At 57.2% G+C, this 17,208-nt stretch overlaps 2 protein-coding genes across 4 annotated transcripts; one reads left to right on the top strand and one right to left on the bottom strand.

The window, feature by feature from the left end:
* Nucleotides 1-1,389: 1,389 nt before the first annotated feature.
* Nucleotides 1,390-3,623, top strand: PAXX (PAXX non-homologous end joining factor). Of its 3 annotated transcripts, none has more exons than XM_017949453.3 (7): nt 1,390-1,572; nt 1,651-1,711; nt 1,947-1,996; nt 2,074-2,264; nt 2,364-2,432; nt 2,599-2,683; nt 2,789-3,623. In XM_017949453.3, exons 1-7 carry the CDS (start codon nt 1,454-1,456, stop codon nt 3,093-3,095), a joined length of 882 nt encoding a protein of 293 aa, XP_017804942.2. In that variant the 5' UTR covers nt 1,390-1,453; the 3' UTR covers nt 3,096-3,623. The 3 variants fall into 3 exon arrangements, 2 of the variants coding, with proteins under 2 accessions (XP_017804942.2, XP_003911097.1); XM_003911048.5 differs by having other exon boundaries at nt 1,401-1,572; nt 2,785-3,003; XR_638035.4 differs by having other exon boundaries at nt 1,432-1,572; nt 1,651-1,715; nt 2,785-3,004.
* Nucleotides 3,624-3,656: 33 nt separating this feature from the next.
* Nucleotides 3,657-5,824, bottom strand: CLIC3 (chloride intracellular channel 3). Its single transcript, XM_003911047.4, has 6 exons — nt 5,538-5,824; nt 4,664-4,773; nt 4,458-4,583; nt 4,202-4,308; nt 3,947-4,122; nt 3,657-3,861 (listed from the first exon to the last, which is right to left on the bottom strand). Exons 1-6 carry the CDS (start codon nt 5,568-5,570, stop codon nt 3,703-3,705), a joined length of 711 nt encoding a protein of 236 aa, XP_003911096.1. The 5' UTR covers nt 5,571-5,824; the 3' UTR covers nt 3,657-3,702.
* Nucleotides 5,825-17,208: the final 11,384 nt, after the last annotated feature.

The following is a 17,208-nucleotide window of genomic DNA, read 5'->3' as shown; positions in this document are numbered from 1 at the left end:
GGGACGTGAGAGCTGGGCAGCGTGCTGAAATGTCAGAACAACACCAGGGAAGGGCTCGCTGAAGTGACTTTTGAGTAAAGACCCGAAGGAAGCATGTGAATCTGGGGAAAGGGTGTGCCAGGCAGAAACAGCAGCATGTGCAGAGACCCAGGGTGCAGGAGCCAGGACTGGGAGTGAACTGGGAGGCAGGAGGAGGTGAGGCAGGCTTGCTGTGGGAGCACTCCCATACAGAAGCATAGCCTACAACCCCACTGACCCTCCCCACAGCACCATGCTGCCAACCTGGCCTTCTTGCCAAGCCTTGAACAGAACTGTTGTTTATGTGGCCAGGCCTCTGCGTGGGATCTCCCTGTCCCTGGTGGGAGCCATCCTCTTCCTCCTGTCCTCATAGCACCCGCTGCAGTTTCTCCTGGCGCTTGGCCCTGCCTGAGAGTGTGGTGTCTCTCCTATTGGATCCTACAAGCTCCAGGGAGTCAGAGACCTTGTCTGTTGATTGATGTCCAGGCCTAGGACAACAGGCACGTAGGAGGAGCTGGAGTAATACCATGGGCAGGACAGAGAGCACAGAAGTCTTCTTCCCTGGGGATCGCTCTGTACTGTGACTTCTTTTTTCGTTTGTTTTAGACAGAGTCTCACTCTGTTACCCAGGCTGGAGTGCAGTGGCACGATCTCGGCTCACTGCAACCTCCACTTCCCTGGTTCAAGCAATTCCTCTGCCTCACAGGCGTGCACCACCACACCCGGCTAATTTTTATGGGTTTTTAGTAGAGAGCGGGTTTCACCATGTTGGCCAGACTGGTCTCGAACTCCTGAACTCTGGCAATCTGCTCGCCTTGGCCTCCCAAAGTGCTGGGATTACAGGCGTCAGTCACCTTGCCGGGCCAACCATAACTTCTCACAATGAGGGTTAGGAAGCTTCCCGTTGGTGTGTGAAGACGATGGGAGGGCGGGGCTCCAGGATGTGCCCGCAGCGCCACGGAGGGAACCCGGACTCGGGTGGACGTGGAGCCAGGGCGGGGGCGGGAGGGGGCGAGGTTCGAGTGGGGCTGCTCGCGGGCGCGAGGGCCAGAGCCCAGGATCCCGCCGCGAAGCCCACGCCCGGCGAGGTCAGCGCTAGGGGCAGGGCCTCTGGATCCCTGACCGAGGACGCCCTGCTCCGGCCCACCCCGCGCACTAAACCCGGCCTCTAGTCGCCTGAAGCCTGCGTGGGTACCGGGTCCTCCGGGCCCGGCCTGTGCCTTTAGCTCCGCCCCTAACCCAACCCCCTAACCCCGCCTCCACCTAAAGACCCCGCCCCCAGTCAGACTCCGCCCCGCGCAAGCTCCCTAAGCCCGCGACTGGCCTGCACCCGGCTCCGGAAGCCGTTCTTCCGCGCAGGAGCCCTGGGCCCGCAGAGCACCGCCCCTCCCGGCGCCCCAGCCCCGCCCCGCCGGGTTCCCGCTCACCGGGCGCCATGGATCCGCTGTCGCCGCCGCTCTGCACGCTGCCGCCGGGCCCCGAGCCGCCCCGCTTCGTGTGCTACTGCGAAGGGGAAGGAAGCGGGGAGGGGGACGGTGGCGGCTTCAACCTCTAGTGAGTGGGGGGTCCGCGGGGAGATAGGGGTGCGGGGAGCTGCGCGGGCGGCCCCGCCTGACAGGCCCTCTCCCCCAGCGTGACCGACGCCGCGGAGCTTTGGAGCACCTGCTTCACGCCGGACAGCCTGGCGGCCCTCGTGGGTAACTGGGCGGGTCTGGGAGCCGCCACACCCCTCCCTGCAGTCCAGATCGTGTTTGGGGTGACCGACATCTGGGATTCCCCAGAAGGCTCTCACACCCTCTGCCCGCCCTGTAGCTGTAGTCCTCACATTGGCTAGGGGTCCCAAGTGGCTCTGGGGTCGGGCAGGTTTCGGGTGCTCCCAGTGGATCTCGGGTTCCAGGCAGCTGGTGACAAGCACCTGTGCTCTCTAGAAAGCCCGTTTTGGTCTGAGTGCGGCTGAGGACATCACCCCCCGGTTCAGGTGAGACCCAAGCAGGGAGGAAGGTGGGTGGGGAGGAGGAGGGTCTGTCACAGCTCTCAGCACCTCTCCTCTTCCAGGGCAGCCTGTGAGCAGCAAGCTGTGGCTCTCACCCTGCAGGAGGACAGAGCATCCCTGACCCTTTCAGGGGGCCCCTCGGCACTGGCCTTTGACCTCTCCAAGGTACCAGGCCCAGAGGCAGCCTCCAGACTGCAGGCGCTGACACTGGGCCTGGCAAAACGCGTGTGGAGCCTGGAGCGGCGACTGGCAGGTAGGATTGGGGGTGGGCACCTCATACCTTCACTGGGGTCCCCTGCTCTTGCCCCCACTCCTGGCACTCAGTGGGGTTCCTATGGGCTTTCCTCCCCAGCTGCAGAAGAGACAGCTGCCAGCCCCAGGAAGAGTCCTCGGCCTGCAGGGCCTCAGCTCTTCTTACCAGGTAAGGCATGTACACCTGTGACTCAAGTAGGGATGTGCGCTTTAATCTGGAACTCAGTTTCCCCTGAATAAGCCTCATGCTCCAGAGAGAATGCCTGCCTATTCAGAGAAGGTTGTGGCTGGGATGCTGCCAGGTTCAGGAGCCTCCCCATCCTGTTTTCCCACAGACCCAGATCCCCAGAGAGGTGGCCCTGGACCTGGGGTCAGGAGGCGGTGTCCAGGAGAGTCGCTCATCAACCCTGGGTTCAAGAGGTACCCGCCCACCGGCCCCTTCCTGCACCCAGGGTCCAACCCTGGACCCCACCCCTTTCTCCACACCACAGTGCCATAGTAACACCCCTCTTCCTTCTCAGTAAGAAACCAGCTGGTGGCGTGGACTTTGATGAGACCTGAAGGTGCAGCACAAGTGTGGCCCCACGGGGAGTCTGCCTGTGAGGGGACAGGCAGTCTTCGAGGCCTTCATCAGAGACCCCCCCACACACCACCACCTCCACCTGCCTGTCCTGGGCCAGGACTAAGGCGTCTCCTCGAGTTCCTTCCCTGTCAAATAAACCGCTCCCTCTGTTGGAGGCTCTGGTGGGGTTCTGACTCCTGGCACTGGCCTGGGAAGGGATCAGGGAATGCCCCTGGGCCTGCACGCTGGGTGTGGGGCCACAGGATGTGAACAGATGCTGCAGCATCTCAGTTCCCTGGAGACTTCCTTGCTGGGCCGGAGGGAGGTGAGCACTCTCAGACCATCCAGCTATTCCAGCCCTGCCAGCCCAGGAGCTGAGAGGGGCCCAGCCAGGCAGGGCGAGGGCTCCCCAAGGCTTAGAACTTTGTTCCCACCCTCCCAGGCCGCACCCAGGCAGGGCACGGAGCCCCGTAGGAGGATGCGCACAGGAGAAGGCCTGTGCAGACCCTGAGATGCTGTGGAAGTGCCCTGCGGGGAGGGGAGTGCCTGCCCCCGGACAGGATTGAGGAATGTACCAGCCCCTATCCACCTGGGGCACCCCGCCCCACCCCGGCCTGACTGGTTTGGGAGCCCAATCCGGTCCTGGAGATCCCTGAGGCCACCGGTTGCAAGAGACCTGGAGTCTGCGCTTTCTTAACATGGAGGATGGGACCTGCCCGACCCCCGGCTCTCCTGCCCCTGTGGTTCTGGGCTCTCAGGCTGAGCGTCCCACCCTGGGGTTTGGGGATGGGAAGTGATCACGAGACTCCTCAGATGTCAGGACACCCTCACTGCCGACAAAGATGCCTTTATTGGGCGACAGACGCGGGGTGGGGCGCTAGCGGGGGTGCACGGCGGGCCGGTAGGCCGCCAGGATCTCGGCGCTGTGCGGACAAGTGTATTTGAACTCCTTCTCCTGCAGCGCGCTGTCCAGGTAGCGGCGGACGCCACGCAGCCCCGCCGGGATGGGCGCCTGGCGGAAGTGCGCGCACACCGTCTGCGGGCAGGATCGCGGGGCGCAGTCAGGACCTGCCGTCCCCCAGCGCGCCGGGCTTGCCCGCCCGCCCTCCCTCCGCGCTCACGTCGACGATGTGCAGCTTGGGCAGTAGGCTACAGTCGGCCAGCGTGAGCCGGTCGCCGTCCAGGAAGCGGCGGCGGGACTCGCGCAGCTGCGGCTCCAGCGCCAGCTCGTGCTCCAGGGGCGCGCGCAGGTAGCTGTCCAGCCTGGCGAGGGCGCGCAGCAGCTGCTGGTACAGGGCTAGGGGCGGGCGGCGAGGTGAGGACCTGGCCCAGGACGCCCTCCCGCCTGGGCATCCAACCCCCTGACCCCGCTTCACCTTCGTCCTGCGCGGGCACTGGGTTCTTGATGAACGCGGAGAACTTGTGGAAAACGTCGTTGCCAGCAGTGTTGGACTCCCTGTAACGAGGCGCCAGGCTGGGGAAGCTGCGGGATGAGGGGGTGAGAGACTCCATCAGAATGGGGGCAGCCCCGTCCCGGCCCCACAGTACCCCACAGCGCCTTCCTGGGCTCTGTCCTGTGCGCGTCCTTCCTGGGCGCCCCCTCTTCCCCTCCCACCCTGCTCAGGCTCTCACTCGGGCGGCCCCAGCGTCTCCTCCAGAAAGTCCTCGATCTGCAGCGTGTCTGTCTTGGCATCGCTGTCATAAAGCAGGATGGGCAGCTGCGAGCCGGGGGCGAAGTCCTTCAGCACGTCCGGGGACCTGTGGGCAGCAGCAGGGTGGGAGGAGGCCGGCCCACCAGTGTGTGAGGCCAGGCAGGGGTCCCCAGGGTGGCGCCTCACCTGCGCGTGTCCACTGTGGTAAGGGTGAAGGGTACACCCTTGAGGAGCAGGACCATGAAGAGCCGCTGGCAGGAGGGGCAGTGACCCACACTCTCCCCATCCTCACTCGCCTGGGTGGGTGGAGTGGCGGGCGGTGGTTGGGGGGAGGTCAGGGCTGGGAGCAGACCCAGGCATCCTGCCACCAGGCTGGGCGGGACCCGCCTCCCACTGCCAGCGGGACTGGAGGGACGCCAGAGCTCCAGCTTGGTCGACGCGACTTCCAAGTGCCCAGTAAGGGCCCTTGACTTGGTCCCCAGGACATGGGGAGGGACGCAGAGTTGCTGGGAGCCTTGAAGCCTGGAGCGGGCTTGGCCGCTGGAATCTTATCAGAGCCTGGACAGGCCAGGCCCCTGGGCTCAGTCCCCAAAAGCTGGTTGCAGGGGTGGGGTAGGCCCCACAAGCTGTTTTCTGAGTGATTCACACACGAGACTGGGCGCTGTGGCCAGCAGCACACCAGCCCCCACACGCCAGTCCCCGACCTGAGAGCTGATGGGGCTGCCTGGCCCAGCACCCCCAATCCTAGAACACTGACCTTAAGCTCCACCACTGGCAGCCGGGTTGGTACCTCCCCACCAAGGGGCTCTCCTCCGGAAGACTGGGCTGGGCCCAGGAGCCAAGGCTGGGAGCAGGACCAGGGCCACTGGACCCCTCTCTGGGTGACTTTCTGGGTCCCACTTTACTCAGCCTCTGTAGGGCTGCCCGAGTCCCCTTAGCCACCCACAGGAAGGGGCTCAGACATTATTGGGGAGGCCCACCCCACAACCTGCCCCAGAAAGCAAAGCCAGAAGAGCACCCCCTCCCAGACACCCTCCCTGCAGCTCAGTCTGCCCTGCACCTTGACAAACAGCTGGAGCTTGGTCTCCGCCATGGTGGGAGCTGCGTGGTCAGGCCGGGGTGGGGACCTGGGTCGCTCTTTAAGTCTCCCTGTGCGCCCCGCCCTCCCTGGCCAAGGGGCCCGCCCCGTGGAGCCACCTAGGCGGGCAGATGAAGCTGCCCAGCGCACAGAGCTGGCTGCCTGAGCAACACCAGCCTGGCCCTGGGGTATCTGAGCCTGAGGGTGTGACCTCAGGGTGGGGGAATGGTGTGGGGGGGCTGCCTTGGACTTGAGTCTGGTGCACACAGAGATCCACCCACCCAGTGCGGAGTGTGCTGGCAGCCAGCGTGGTGGGTGGAGACCGGGGGCGGGGCACAGGGAGAACCTACAGGCCAGAAGGGTGCAGGGAGTGTCACCTGGGGAGGGGGTGGCTCTGGGTCGGGACCACCTCCACCGTGAACCTAGCTCAGAACCTGCCCTATGGCTCTGCCTTCCGCAAATACCCCTTGTCAGGGCTCCCAGCCCAGAAAACCAGTGGGTGTGGGTGAGCAGGAGAAATGGTGCCCAGCCTAGCTTCAGTTCCCCATCTGCAGCACCGGAGCATTGCAAGGGTGGTAGGCCCACCTGGGGGAGCCGCCCCTTCCCAGCTACCGAGCAGTCAGGCAGGGCCCTCCCCGCTCAGGGCGGGGCTCAAATTCCAGACCTGCCCGCAACAGGGCGGGGAGGCCAGCCTGGCTTTGGTGTTTGGCCGGCAGTGCAGGTCTCCACCCCACCTCCCATCCCTCCCACTGGCTCTCAGTGCAGGTTTCTTACCCCCACCCCTTAACCTTTAAAAAGAAGCAGCAGGAGGGGTGTAGAAGCCACAGCCTTCGTGGCTGGGAGAAAGCGGCCAGGGGACGGTGCTGGTCCACAGGTGTGAGCCTGCTCTGAGCTTCCTGGTGTGATTGGAACCCACAGTTCAGTCTGGCCCTTTGGGGTTGCCAACTGCACCTCCATCCCACCTGGGCCCTGATGCTTTGGGGGGCAGCCCCAGGGAGGTACACCGAGGGGAGACTCCACCCAGAGACCCGGGGTGCCCACAAGATTGGCCTGGCCACACCTCCCCCAGGCGGTGTGGTGTCTCACCAGCCCGGACGGGGCAGCTGAGGTGGCACTGCTCGCCTGCTCACCTTCTCCCCAGGGCCTTGGTATAGGCCCCACGCCCGCCCCCGGCGGACCGCACTCCAGTGCTGCCCCAGCCAGCCCGGCCTGACACTTCTCTGGATACCACACCAGTCAGGGCTCCTGGACACACGGAGCCTTGGAAATACCACGTGGCTCCCCTATCCTTTGGTGTCCTGAGCCTCAGTTTCCCTCCATCCCGCCTCCACCTGGATTCCAAGACCTAATATTTTGGCTTTCTCGATACTGTGGTTATAGCTCTGTTCGCTGGTTTCCCACATCCCTGGCAGGCACATGGCCAACCACAGAGGAGCCCCAGGCCCCCAGCCCAGCTCTGCTGCCCGGGCGTCCCGTGTCTTCAACACTGACAGACGCACCCTCACAAACCCACAGGAGAAACGACGGCGCGGACAGAGGCTGTGAACCGGTGGCTCGGAAGGAAAAAGAAAACGCCAAGATACAGGAAGACCGTTCACCTCACGCCCGTCTCAAGAAACAAACCAAACAAGACTCGGTTCATCGCCGCAGCGGCCCCACTGCGTTCTGTGGGTGTGGGCTGTGGACTGTGGAGCGGTGGTGGCCGTCCTACACTCCCCTGTGCCCTTGCCCACCTGGGAATCAGCCCAGTGGCTTCTTTATTTTTTGGTTTAATCAATTCATTTATTTACTAGAAACAGGGTCCTGCCATGTTGCCCAGGCTGGTCTCTACCTCTTGGGCTCAAGAGACCCGCCTGCCTTGGCCTCCCACAGTGCTGAAGCTACAGGCACGAACCACCACACCTGGTCGGTTTCTCTGTGAAGGGCAAGTGAGTGCTGGCTGCCCCACTGTGTGGCATGGCTCTGTGTCACGGCCACCGCCGTCTATGGGAGACTGCAGTTGTGTCCAGGGAGAAGGACTGAAAAGGTGACTCCATGCGTGCCCACTGCAGGGAGGGCCTGAGATTAGGTAGATGGCCTGGCTTGGGTCCCCTTACATTTAAATTCTTAGGCTGGAGTCCTAACCCCTAGTGCCTCAGAATGTGACTTTATGTGGGCCGGGCACGGTGACTTATGCCTATAATCCCAGCACTTTGGGAGATCGAGGGCGGGAGTGGATCACCTGAGGTCAGGAGTTCGAGACCGGCCTGACCAACACGGTGAAACCCGTCTCTACTAAAAGTACAAAAATTAGCCTGGCATAGTGGCAGGCACCTGTAATCCCAGCTACTTGGAAGGCCGAGACAGGAGAATTGTTTGAACCTGGGAGACAGAGTTGCAGTGAGCAGAGATAGTGCCACCGCACTGCAGCCTGGGCACCAGAGCAAGACACCGTCTTGGAAAAATAAATAAATAAAGAATGTGACCTTATGTGGAAACAGGGTCTTTTAAAAAATTTTTTGAGACAGAGTCTCATTCTGTTGCCCAGGCTGAAGTGCAGTGGTGCAATCTCGGCTCACTGCAACTTCTGCCTCCTGGGTTCAAGCAATTCTCCTTCCTCAGACTCTGGAGTAGCTGGGATGAGAGGTGCACGTCACCACGCCTAGCTTCTTTTTTCCTTATATTTTTAGTAGAGACAGGATTTCGCCACGTTGGTCAGGTTGGTCTCGAACTCCTGACCTCAGGAGATCTGCCTGCCTCAGCCTCCCAAAGTGCTGGGATTACAGGTGTGAGCCACTGCACCCGGCTGAAATAGGGTCTTTGTAGAAGTTACCAAGTTAGGCCGGGCGCGGTGGCTCAAGCCGGTAATCCCAGCACTTTGGGAGGCCGAGACGGGCGGATCACGAGGTCAGGAGATCAAGACCATCCTGGCTAACCCGGTGAAACCCCGTCTCTAGTAAAAAATACAAAAAAATAGCCGGGCGAGGTGGCGAGCGTCTGTAGTCCCAGCTACTCGGGAGGCTGAGGCAGGAGAATGGCGTAAACCCGGGAGGTGGAGCTTGCAGTGAGCTGAGATCCGGCCACTGCACTCCAGTCTCGGCGACAGAGCGAGACTCCGTCTCAAAAACAAAAACAAAAACAAACAAAAAAAGAAGTTACCAAGTTAAAATGTGGTGAGTAGGATGTGCCCTAATCCAATATGACTGATGTCAGCATAGAAAGGTGAGTTTGGACACAGACACATAGGGAGGGCCATGTGAAGGTGCGGGTGGAAATCAGGGTGGCACATCTGGAAGCCCAAGAGCCACGCGCATGCTCCTCAAGACCCTGGGGAGGAAGCAGCCCTGCCCGAGCCTCGGTCTCCATGTCTGGCCTCCCGACTGCTAGGCAGTGAGCTTCTGTTGTTTTTGTTGTTGTTTTAAGATGGAGTCTCACTGTCACCCAGGCTGGAGTGCAGGTGGCGCAATCTCGGCTCACTGCAACCTGCGCCGCCCTGGCTCAAGTGACTCTCCTGCCCCAGCCTCCTGAGTACCTGGGATTACAGGCGCCCACCACCACGCCCAGCTAATTTTTGTATTTTTAGTAGAGACGGGGTTTCACCACGTTGGCCAGGCTGGTCTCAAACTCCTGACCTCAAGTGATCCGCCCGCCTCGGCCTCCCAAAGTCAGTTTCCGATGTTATGAACCCCTCACTTTGTGTTCCTTTGCATGGCAGCACTAGCAAGCTAATAAATAAACTGGGGGAAAAGCCAGGAAATTGAAGAAAATCAGCATTAGGATCTGCCATTCTGAGTCTCTGCTTGTACGGAGCTGAAAAAAGACGCGAGGAGCCATCTGTGGGATGACCCCTGACAGGCAGAAACAGACGTTCGATCTTCCTTCCTGTCCGTCCACACTGTTTGCATTTTGTACCACATTTTTGTAATACCACATTTTCTACCACAATTTCGTAATGTTTTGAAGTAAGAACAGCATCACAGCCACTAACCTTAACTAGACCGTGGTCCCCCAGGCCATGGGGTTATCCCTAAACCTCTCGTCCCCTGCAGCCCCTGCCCCTGGTTCATGGAGCCACCGTTAGAGGGGCCCAAGCTGAGGTCCCGGGGCTGCTGCTCTGGGACTGACTGGTGGGTTAGAACTCTGTCCTTCCCCAGCACCCCTCCCTGTAGGCCCCTTCCAAAAGGCTTTGTTGTTGTTGTTGTTGTTGTTGTTGTTTGAAACAGGGTTTCACTCTGTCATTCAGGCTGGAGTGCAATGGCACAGTCATAGCTCACTGCAGCCTCCACCTCCTGGGCTCCAGTGATCCTCCTCGGCCTGCACATGGCCACACCCCAGTGACGTTTGAGCAGCTCTGTTCTGAAGGGAGACACACACCTGTTCAGGGAGCCAGAGGGCTGGGGCCGTTGGGTATTGTGGAAACTTATGCCGAGATTTCTCTATTCTGTGCATGGAGAGGGCCTCAGGGGCAGTGTGACCTTGGGAGCAGTGTGCAGACCAGAACTCAGATTCTAGTTCCAAAGCCCATCTTCCCTAAAAGGAACCAGGGTTCTGCTATGGACTGAATGTGTTCTCCCCAAGATCTGTTTGTTGAAACCCCTGGCCCTGGCCGGCTGTGGCTCAAGCCTGTAATCCCAGCACCATGCTCAGGATCGGGCGGATCACAAGGTCAGGTGATCGACCATCCTGCCAACACCGCGAAACCCCGTCTCTACTAAAAAAATACAAAAACTAGCTGGGCAGGCAGCCAGTCCAGCTACTCGGGAGGCTGAGGCAGGAGAATGGCGTAAACCTGGGAGGCGGAGCTTGCAGTGAGCTGAGATCCGGCCACTGCACTCCAGCCCGGGTGACAGCAAGACTCCGTCTCAAAAAAAAAAAAAAAGAAACCCTGGCCCCTAGGCAGGTGCGGTGGCTCATGCTCAACATCTCAGCACTTTGGGATGGGATCACCTAAGTTGGAGTTCCAGACCAGCCCGACCAACATGGAGAAAACCTGTCTCTACTAAAAATACAAAATTAGCCGGGCCTGGTGGTGCAGGCCTGTAATCCCAGCTACTTGGGAGGCTAAGGCAGGACAGTCACTTAAATCTGGGAGGCCGAGATTGCAGTGAGCTTGAGATCACTCCATTGCCCTCCAGCCTGGGTGACAGAGCAAGACTCTGTCTCAGAAAGGAGAAAAGGAAAGGAGGGAGGGAGGGAGGAAAGGAAGGAACCCTGGCTCCTGCAAGGTGATGGTATTAAGAAGTGGGGTCGGCCAGGCATGGTGGCTCATGCCTGTAATCCCAGCACTTTGGGAGGCCGAGGTGGGCAGATCACAAGGTCAGGAGATCGAGACCATCCTGACTAACACGGTGAAACCCTATCTTTACTAAAAATACAAAAAATTAGCCGGGCGTAGTGGTGGGCACCTGCAGTCCCAGCTACTTGGGAGGCTGAGGCAGGAGAACGGCGTGAACCCAGGAGGCAGAGCTTGCAGTGAGCCGAGACTGTGCCACTGCACCCCAGCCTGGGCAACAGAGTGAGACTCCATCTCAAAAAAAAAAAAAAAGTGGGGTCTTTTGGAAGTGGGTAGGTCATGAAGGTGACACCCTCATGACCAGGATCAGCGCCCTCATCAAAGGGACGCTGGAGAGCTCCCTCGCTCTTTCTGCCACGTGAGGAGTCACGGGAGGTCCACAACCCACAAGAGCCCTCGCCAGAACCCAGCCATGCTGGCGTCCTGACCTCGAACTTTGAGCCTCCAGAACTGTGAGGCATGAATGCCACCCGTCCAAGGTCCTTTACACAGCATCTCTGGTGGGACCAAGACAGGCTCTGTAGCAGGAGTAGTAGTGGTCTCCTTCCTTATCCCCCCCTTTGAGAATTTTCACCACTAGTGGGAGTTCTCTCACTTCTATTTTCACTTTCTGAGTCTTTTGCAAGACAGAACGATAGTGTTTTATGGAATACACTTTGTGCTGGAAGTTTGCTGATGAATCGCTATGTTGGTAAAACCTTTATCATTTGGGAAGGAATAAGTGTAATACAGGGAGCAGCAAGCGACTTCTATTACCAGTAATATACCTCTATAATGATGGGTTTTAAATTTTAGCTGGAAACTATTTTCTTTTTCTTTTTGAGACGGAGTTCAATTTCGTCACCCAGGCTGGAGTGCAGTGGCTGGATCCTCAGCTCACCGTGCAAGTCTCACCCGGTTCCCCACTTATTCTGCCTTCAGCCTCCCGAGTAGGTTGAGACTACAGGCTACCACCACTTCATTGTTTTTTATTTATTTATTTATTTCTTATAGAGACGGCTTTTCACTATAGCATTGTGGGATGGTCTCGATCTCCTGACCTCGGATCCGTCTGCCTTCAGCCTCAAAGTGTTGTTACAGGCTGAAGCCACCATGCCTGGCCTACTTGCTTTTTTCTACCAACTCTTAGCCTCTGCAGAAGTGCTTCTCGGTACCTCTGCAAACGCGGAAGCTTAGTTGCATTCTCTGGGTGTTTTTTTCCTTTTTCCTAGAGTTTAACAGGCTCTTTTCTTCATATAATTCTCCATGCACTTGGAGGGTTAAACAGGCATACCGAGAGTCAGTGTAAATGTTGACAGTCTTACCTTTACTGAGTTCTAAGGCCGAAGTTAAAGCAATGAGCTCAGCTTAATGACATGTCCTGGGTTACCACTGCATACTCTGCACATCTCTCTCCTTGTGGGTTGATGAAGCTGTTCCCGTCCATGTATAGCTCCTAGTCTACTGATGCCCAAGGCTAGTCCCGGAGGTCAGGTCTGCTAGAGTAAACTTGAGTCCAACACCTCTACACAGTCATGCTCCACAGGGCTCTAGCTGCCGAGAGCAAGGTGGTGGGTTCAGGGTGTTTCCAGTTTAGTAGATCAGTGGTTGAAAAGGGCTGATAGATGAAAGTCTGTTGCCCCCACGGATGTAGGCCTGGTCATTATACCTTGCGTCTCCCTAAGAGGCATTTACATAGCTTGAGCAAGACCAGATCTGAGAAGGCCCACTTGACTATCTTGACTTCCTTCTTTGGCCTCTTGAGGCTCCGACCCTCCCCTTCGAGGTGAGACCTGGGGCATGTTAGCTCCTGAATCTTGTGTCTGAGGGGGCTGTTGGCCTCGGTAAAGCGGGGTAGGCTGGGACACATGGAGAAAGAATTTCTGTTATCTCTGACGGCTCCTGCAAAACTGGCTTCTCTTGCTGTTTCTGGGACTCCCTTTTTAACTCTGTGTCTGCTGGTGAAGCTGCTGTTACTTTTACTTTTGGCTTTTTTGCAAGAATCTGTTAAACAGGGCTAAATTTATGCTGGTTTTGTCTATATTATATTTAACCATGAGTCAATATAAAGGAACTTGATCTAGGTACACTGGCTGTCCTCCAACCCCTGTCACCACCATTAAATACATGGCCAATTGTTCCTTGTCTATAGTTCCTTCGGTGGGCCATCCGACACCAAAAGAGGGCAGTTCTAATTCACACAGAGATCTTAACCTCTAAGGGGTTAACTTAACTCTATAATCTCCTGCAAAACCTTTCTCAAGGTTCTGTAACATGCATTTTAATAGAGTAAGTTTTGATGATTTGATGACTTTCCTTTTATTTCTTTGAAACTTTTCTTTTTGAAATGTTTTTCTGTTTTTTTCTTTTTTTTTTTTTGAGACAGAGTCTCGCTCTGTTGCCCAGGCTGGAGTGCAGTGGCTGGATCTCAGCTCACTGCAAGCTCCGCCTCCCGGGTTTACGCCATTCTCCTGCCTCAGCCTCCGGAGTAGCTGGGACTACAGGCGTGAGCCACCGCGCCCGGCCTGAAATGTTTTAACACAGTTCCTAGCGGAGTGGGCTTACTTTGTGTCCGACCTATTTTTCTCTGGAGACAAAACAACATTCACACTACAAGAAGGAAAGGGCAAAAGGTCACTCACTCATCTAAGTCACACTAAATCAAAATAAAAACTAAACCCAAAGTGTTGTTAAAGGCACACCTGTTCATCAAACAATTTAAGCCAAGTCAAAATCAGAACCAAAACCAAAGTGCCAATAAAGGCACACCTGTTTGTCAAGCAATTTAATTCAAGATCAAAAACAAAAACCAAAGTATCAAGCAATTAATTCAAGTCGAGTCAAAAACAAAAACCAAAGTGCCGATACAGGCACGCCGTGGGTGATCAGGCCACGCTTCCACTCAAATGGAGTGGGCGAGTTCCAAAGATGAGTCTTACCAAGTTTCAGATGTCCGGACTTAAAGGGCCAGTTCCTTCCCGGTGTTTAGCCACTGCGTTGATCCTCCGCGGGAGCCTGCTGTGCACTGCTCCAGGAGTTCCACCAGGGCAAATGCCTACCCGGGAGTGCTCTCAGGATCCGCATGGCTCAAGCTGGCTGGAGTCCCCCGCAGGGATGGTCTACAGGGCAGGCATAAGCTGCTTAAGGGGCTGCCTCGACCGTCTGTTAATCACCTCGCTTCCCGGTCAGGGAACCAAGAAATGTAGCAGGAGTAGTAGTGGTCTCCTTCCTTAGCTCCTTGGAGAGAGGCTGATTCCAGGTGTGGGACAGGGAAGGCAGGGACGCGCTCAAAACACATCAAGGGCTGATTATGAGGACACAGAAGCCGCGCTGGAGGGGCACCGCTGGCCGGATCTCCAGCAATCTGAGCATAAGACGACAGTGGATTGTGCATTACGAATGCATAACATGATAAATGTTACATAGATTTTACTACCATCAAAAAATTTTAAAAGAGCCAGATGCAGTGGCTCATGCCTATAATCCCAATACTCTGGAAGGCCAAAGTGGGAGTATCCCTTGAGCTCAGCAGTTCAAGACCAGCCTGGGCAATACAGCGAGACCCCATCTATACGAAAATAAAAATAAAAATTAGTTGTGTGTGGTGGCACATGTCTGAAAGGAGGCTGAGGCAGGAGGATCACTTGAGCCCAGGAGTTGGAGGCTGCAGTGAGTTATGATTGCACCACCACACTCCAGCCTGGGTGACAGAGCAAGACCCTGTCTCAAAATAAGTAATTAAAAGATGACAGTAATGAATGTTAACACATTCATTTTTTAAACCTGCAAGTCTGTACTAGATAGATTTTTTTTTTATTTTTATTTTATTTTATTTATTTTTTTGAGACGGAGTCTCACTGTGTCTCCCAGGCTGGAGTGCAGTGGCTGTATCTCGCCTTTCACTGTGTTCACTGGTTCACGCCATTCTCCCTGCCTCAGCCTCCTAAGTAGTTGGACTACAGGCGCCCTCGGCCACCGCTACCGCTGTTTTGTATTTTAGTAGAGATCGGTTTCACTCCATGTTAGCTTAGGGATAGTCTCGACCTCCTGACCTTTGTGATCCACCACTGGCTCCCAAAGTGCTGGGATTGAGCAGGCTTGAGCCACCACCGTCATTTTTATTTTTATTTTATTTTTGAGACGGAGTCTCAGCTCTGTAGCCCAGGGCTGGAGTGCAGTGGCCGGGATCTCAGCTCTCACTGCCCTACCTCCTGGCCCACGCCTCCTGTGCCTCAGCCTCCTGAGTAGCTGGGACTACAGGCGGCCACCACCTCGCCCGGCTAGTTTTTTTTTTTTTTTTTTTTTTTTTGTATTTTTTAGTAGAGACGGGGTTTCACCATGTTAGCCAGGATGGTCTCGAGCTCCTGACCTCGTGATCCGCCCGTCTTGGCCTCCCGAAGTGCTGGGATTACAGGCTTGAGCCACCGCACCCGGCCACTGATAGATTTTTTAAAGTGGAGGGGGCCCTTGGTGAGAGAAGAATGCCAGCTGGTAGATGTCGAAATGGAATAGATGCAGGAAACGGCCATTTTGCAGCTGCTGGCCCTGGGTGATGGGGGTTGGGGGGCACGCAGTGGGGTGGCGCACAGGCTGGCCGCATGGCCACGCAGCACCCAGATGGCATTCCCACATCTAAGGGAGGGAGAACTGCGCCTCAACCAGGCGGCCACATTCAGCATCACCTGCTGAGGGACAGATGACACCTGGAGGTGACCGACACAGCATGTCCCAGTGCTGCTCTGGCCAAAAATGTCCAACCTGCCTCCGGCCAGGAGGAAATGATCAGACACATCCAGAGCTCAGCCTGGGCCTGTGGAGTCTGTCCCCGTGGAGGGGCAAGAATGCTAAGGCTGGGGACGGCTCAGAGGGGCCCCGGGGAAGGCAGCAAAACACAAGGAGTGCCTCCTGGTTGGATCCTGGGTTTTTCTTTTCTTTTCTTTTCTTTTTTTTTTTGAGATGGAGTCTCGCTCTGTCGCCCGGGCTGGAGTGCAGTGGCCGGATCTCAGCTCACTGCAAGCTCCGCCTCCCGGGTTCCCGCCATTCTCCTGCCTCAGCCTCCTGAGTAGCTGGGACTACAGGCGCCCGCCACCTCGCCCGGCTAGTTTTTTGTATTTTTAGTAGAGACGGGGTTTCACCGGGTTAGCCAGGATGGTCTCGATCTCTTGACCTCGTGATCCGCCCGTCTCGGCCTCCCAAAGTGCTGAGATTACAGGCTTGAGCTACCGCGCCTGGCCTCTTTTCTTTTCTTTTCTTTTCTTTTCTTATTTATTTATTTATTTTTTTAGAAAGAGTCTCGCTCTGTCGCCGAGGCTGGAGTGCAATTGTGCGATCTTGGCTCACTGCAGCCTCTACCTGCCGAGTTCAAGTGATTCTCCTGCCTCTCAGCCTCCAGAGCACCTGGAAATACAGGTGCCTGCTACCACAACCGGCTAATTTTTGTAGTTTTAGTAGAGATGGGGGTTTCACCATGTTGGCCAGACTGGTCTCGAACTCCTAACCTCAGGTGATCCACCCGCCTCAACCTCCCAAAGTGCTGGGATTACAGGTGTGAGCCACCGTGCCCGGCAGAAACTGTTCTGAGGAAGATGCTGGGGGGTGTGTTTGCTTTCAACACTGCATTACACATCATCACAAATGAAGCCTCTAGAGATGACGCCCCCGTGAACTGTGTCAGTCTGTGAGTGGCTGTCCAGGTCCAGCCTGGCCTCGTCCTGTGCGCTGGGTCTCCCTGGGCCTCGGCTGGGCCGTGTTCCTTTCTCGACTTCTTCCTGCCGTGATTCAGCCCCTACAGTTGTAGGACGGAGGCTGCTGCGACCTGAAGCCCTGAGGGACCTGCCTTCTGATGGCTCCCCCACACATTTCCCTTGGTTGACCACCAAACCTACACCAGCCCCTCCAGTAAGTGGGCGTTCCTCCCGGTTCTTCCAGAGTTAGCTGCCCCCAGGGCCCAGGACAGCTTCACCCCAGTGACCCAGCCTCTCGGGGATGCCAGCATGTCCATCCCACTGTCCCTCAGGTGGCCACGGCGAGCGTCTCATAGGAACCCAAGTGGATGCGTCAGCCTAGCCCACCCAGGCCTGCCAGTGCCCTCAAGCCCATGGGACCCTCCCCTGTTGTCCCCCATGTGGCACCATCCCTCACCTGAGTCCACCCTCCACCCTCCTGAGGAGCCTTGAAACAGCCTAAGGCAAGAGTCTGACCTTGGCCCAGATCACGGGGCATGAGCTCTGGGGGCCATTCATGCCCCTCCCCCGTCTCCTGCCCACGGTGCACCAGGCTCCACTGCCGATGAGCCTCAAAGTTTCCGGGTCCTGCCTCCCTGGGGCTTCGGCCTGTGCCCTGCCCTGTGGCTAGGATGCCCTTCCCTTAAGTAATCTTCACAGACTTCAGTCTCCTCCTGGA

Source organism: Papio anubis, chromosome 13, assembly GCF_008728515.1.
Source record: "Papio anubis isolate 15944 chromosome 13, Panubis1.0, whole genome shotgun sequence".
Lineage (NCBI taxonomy): Eukaryota > Metazoa > Chordata > Mammalia > Primates > Cercopithecidae > Papio > Papio anubis.
Note: the sequence above shows the minus strand (reverse complement) of the source record. Positions and strands in the feature narration are given on the sequence as shown.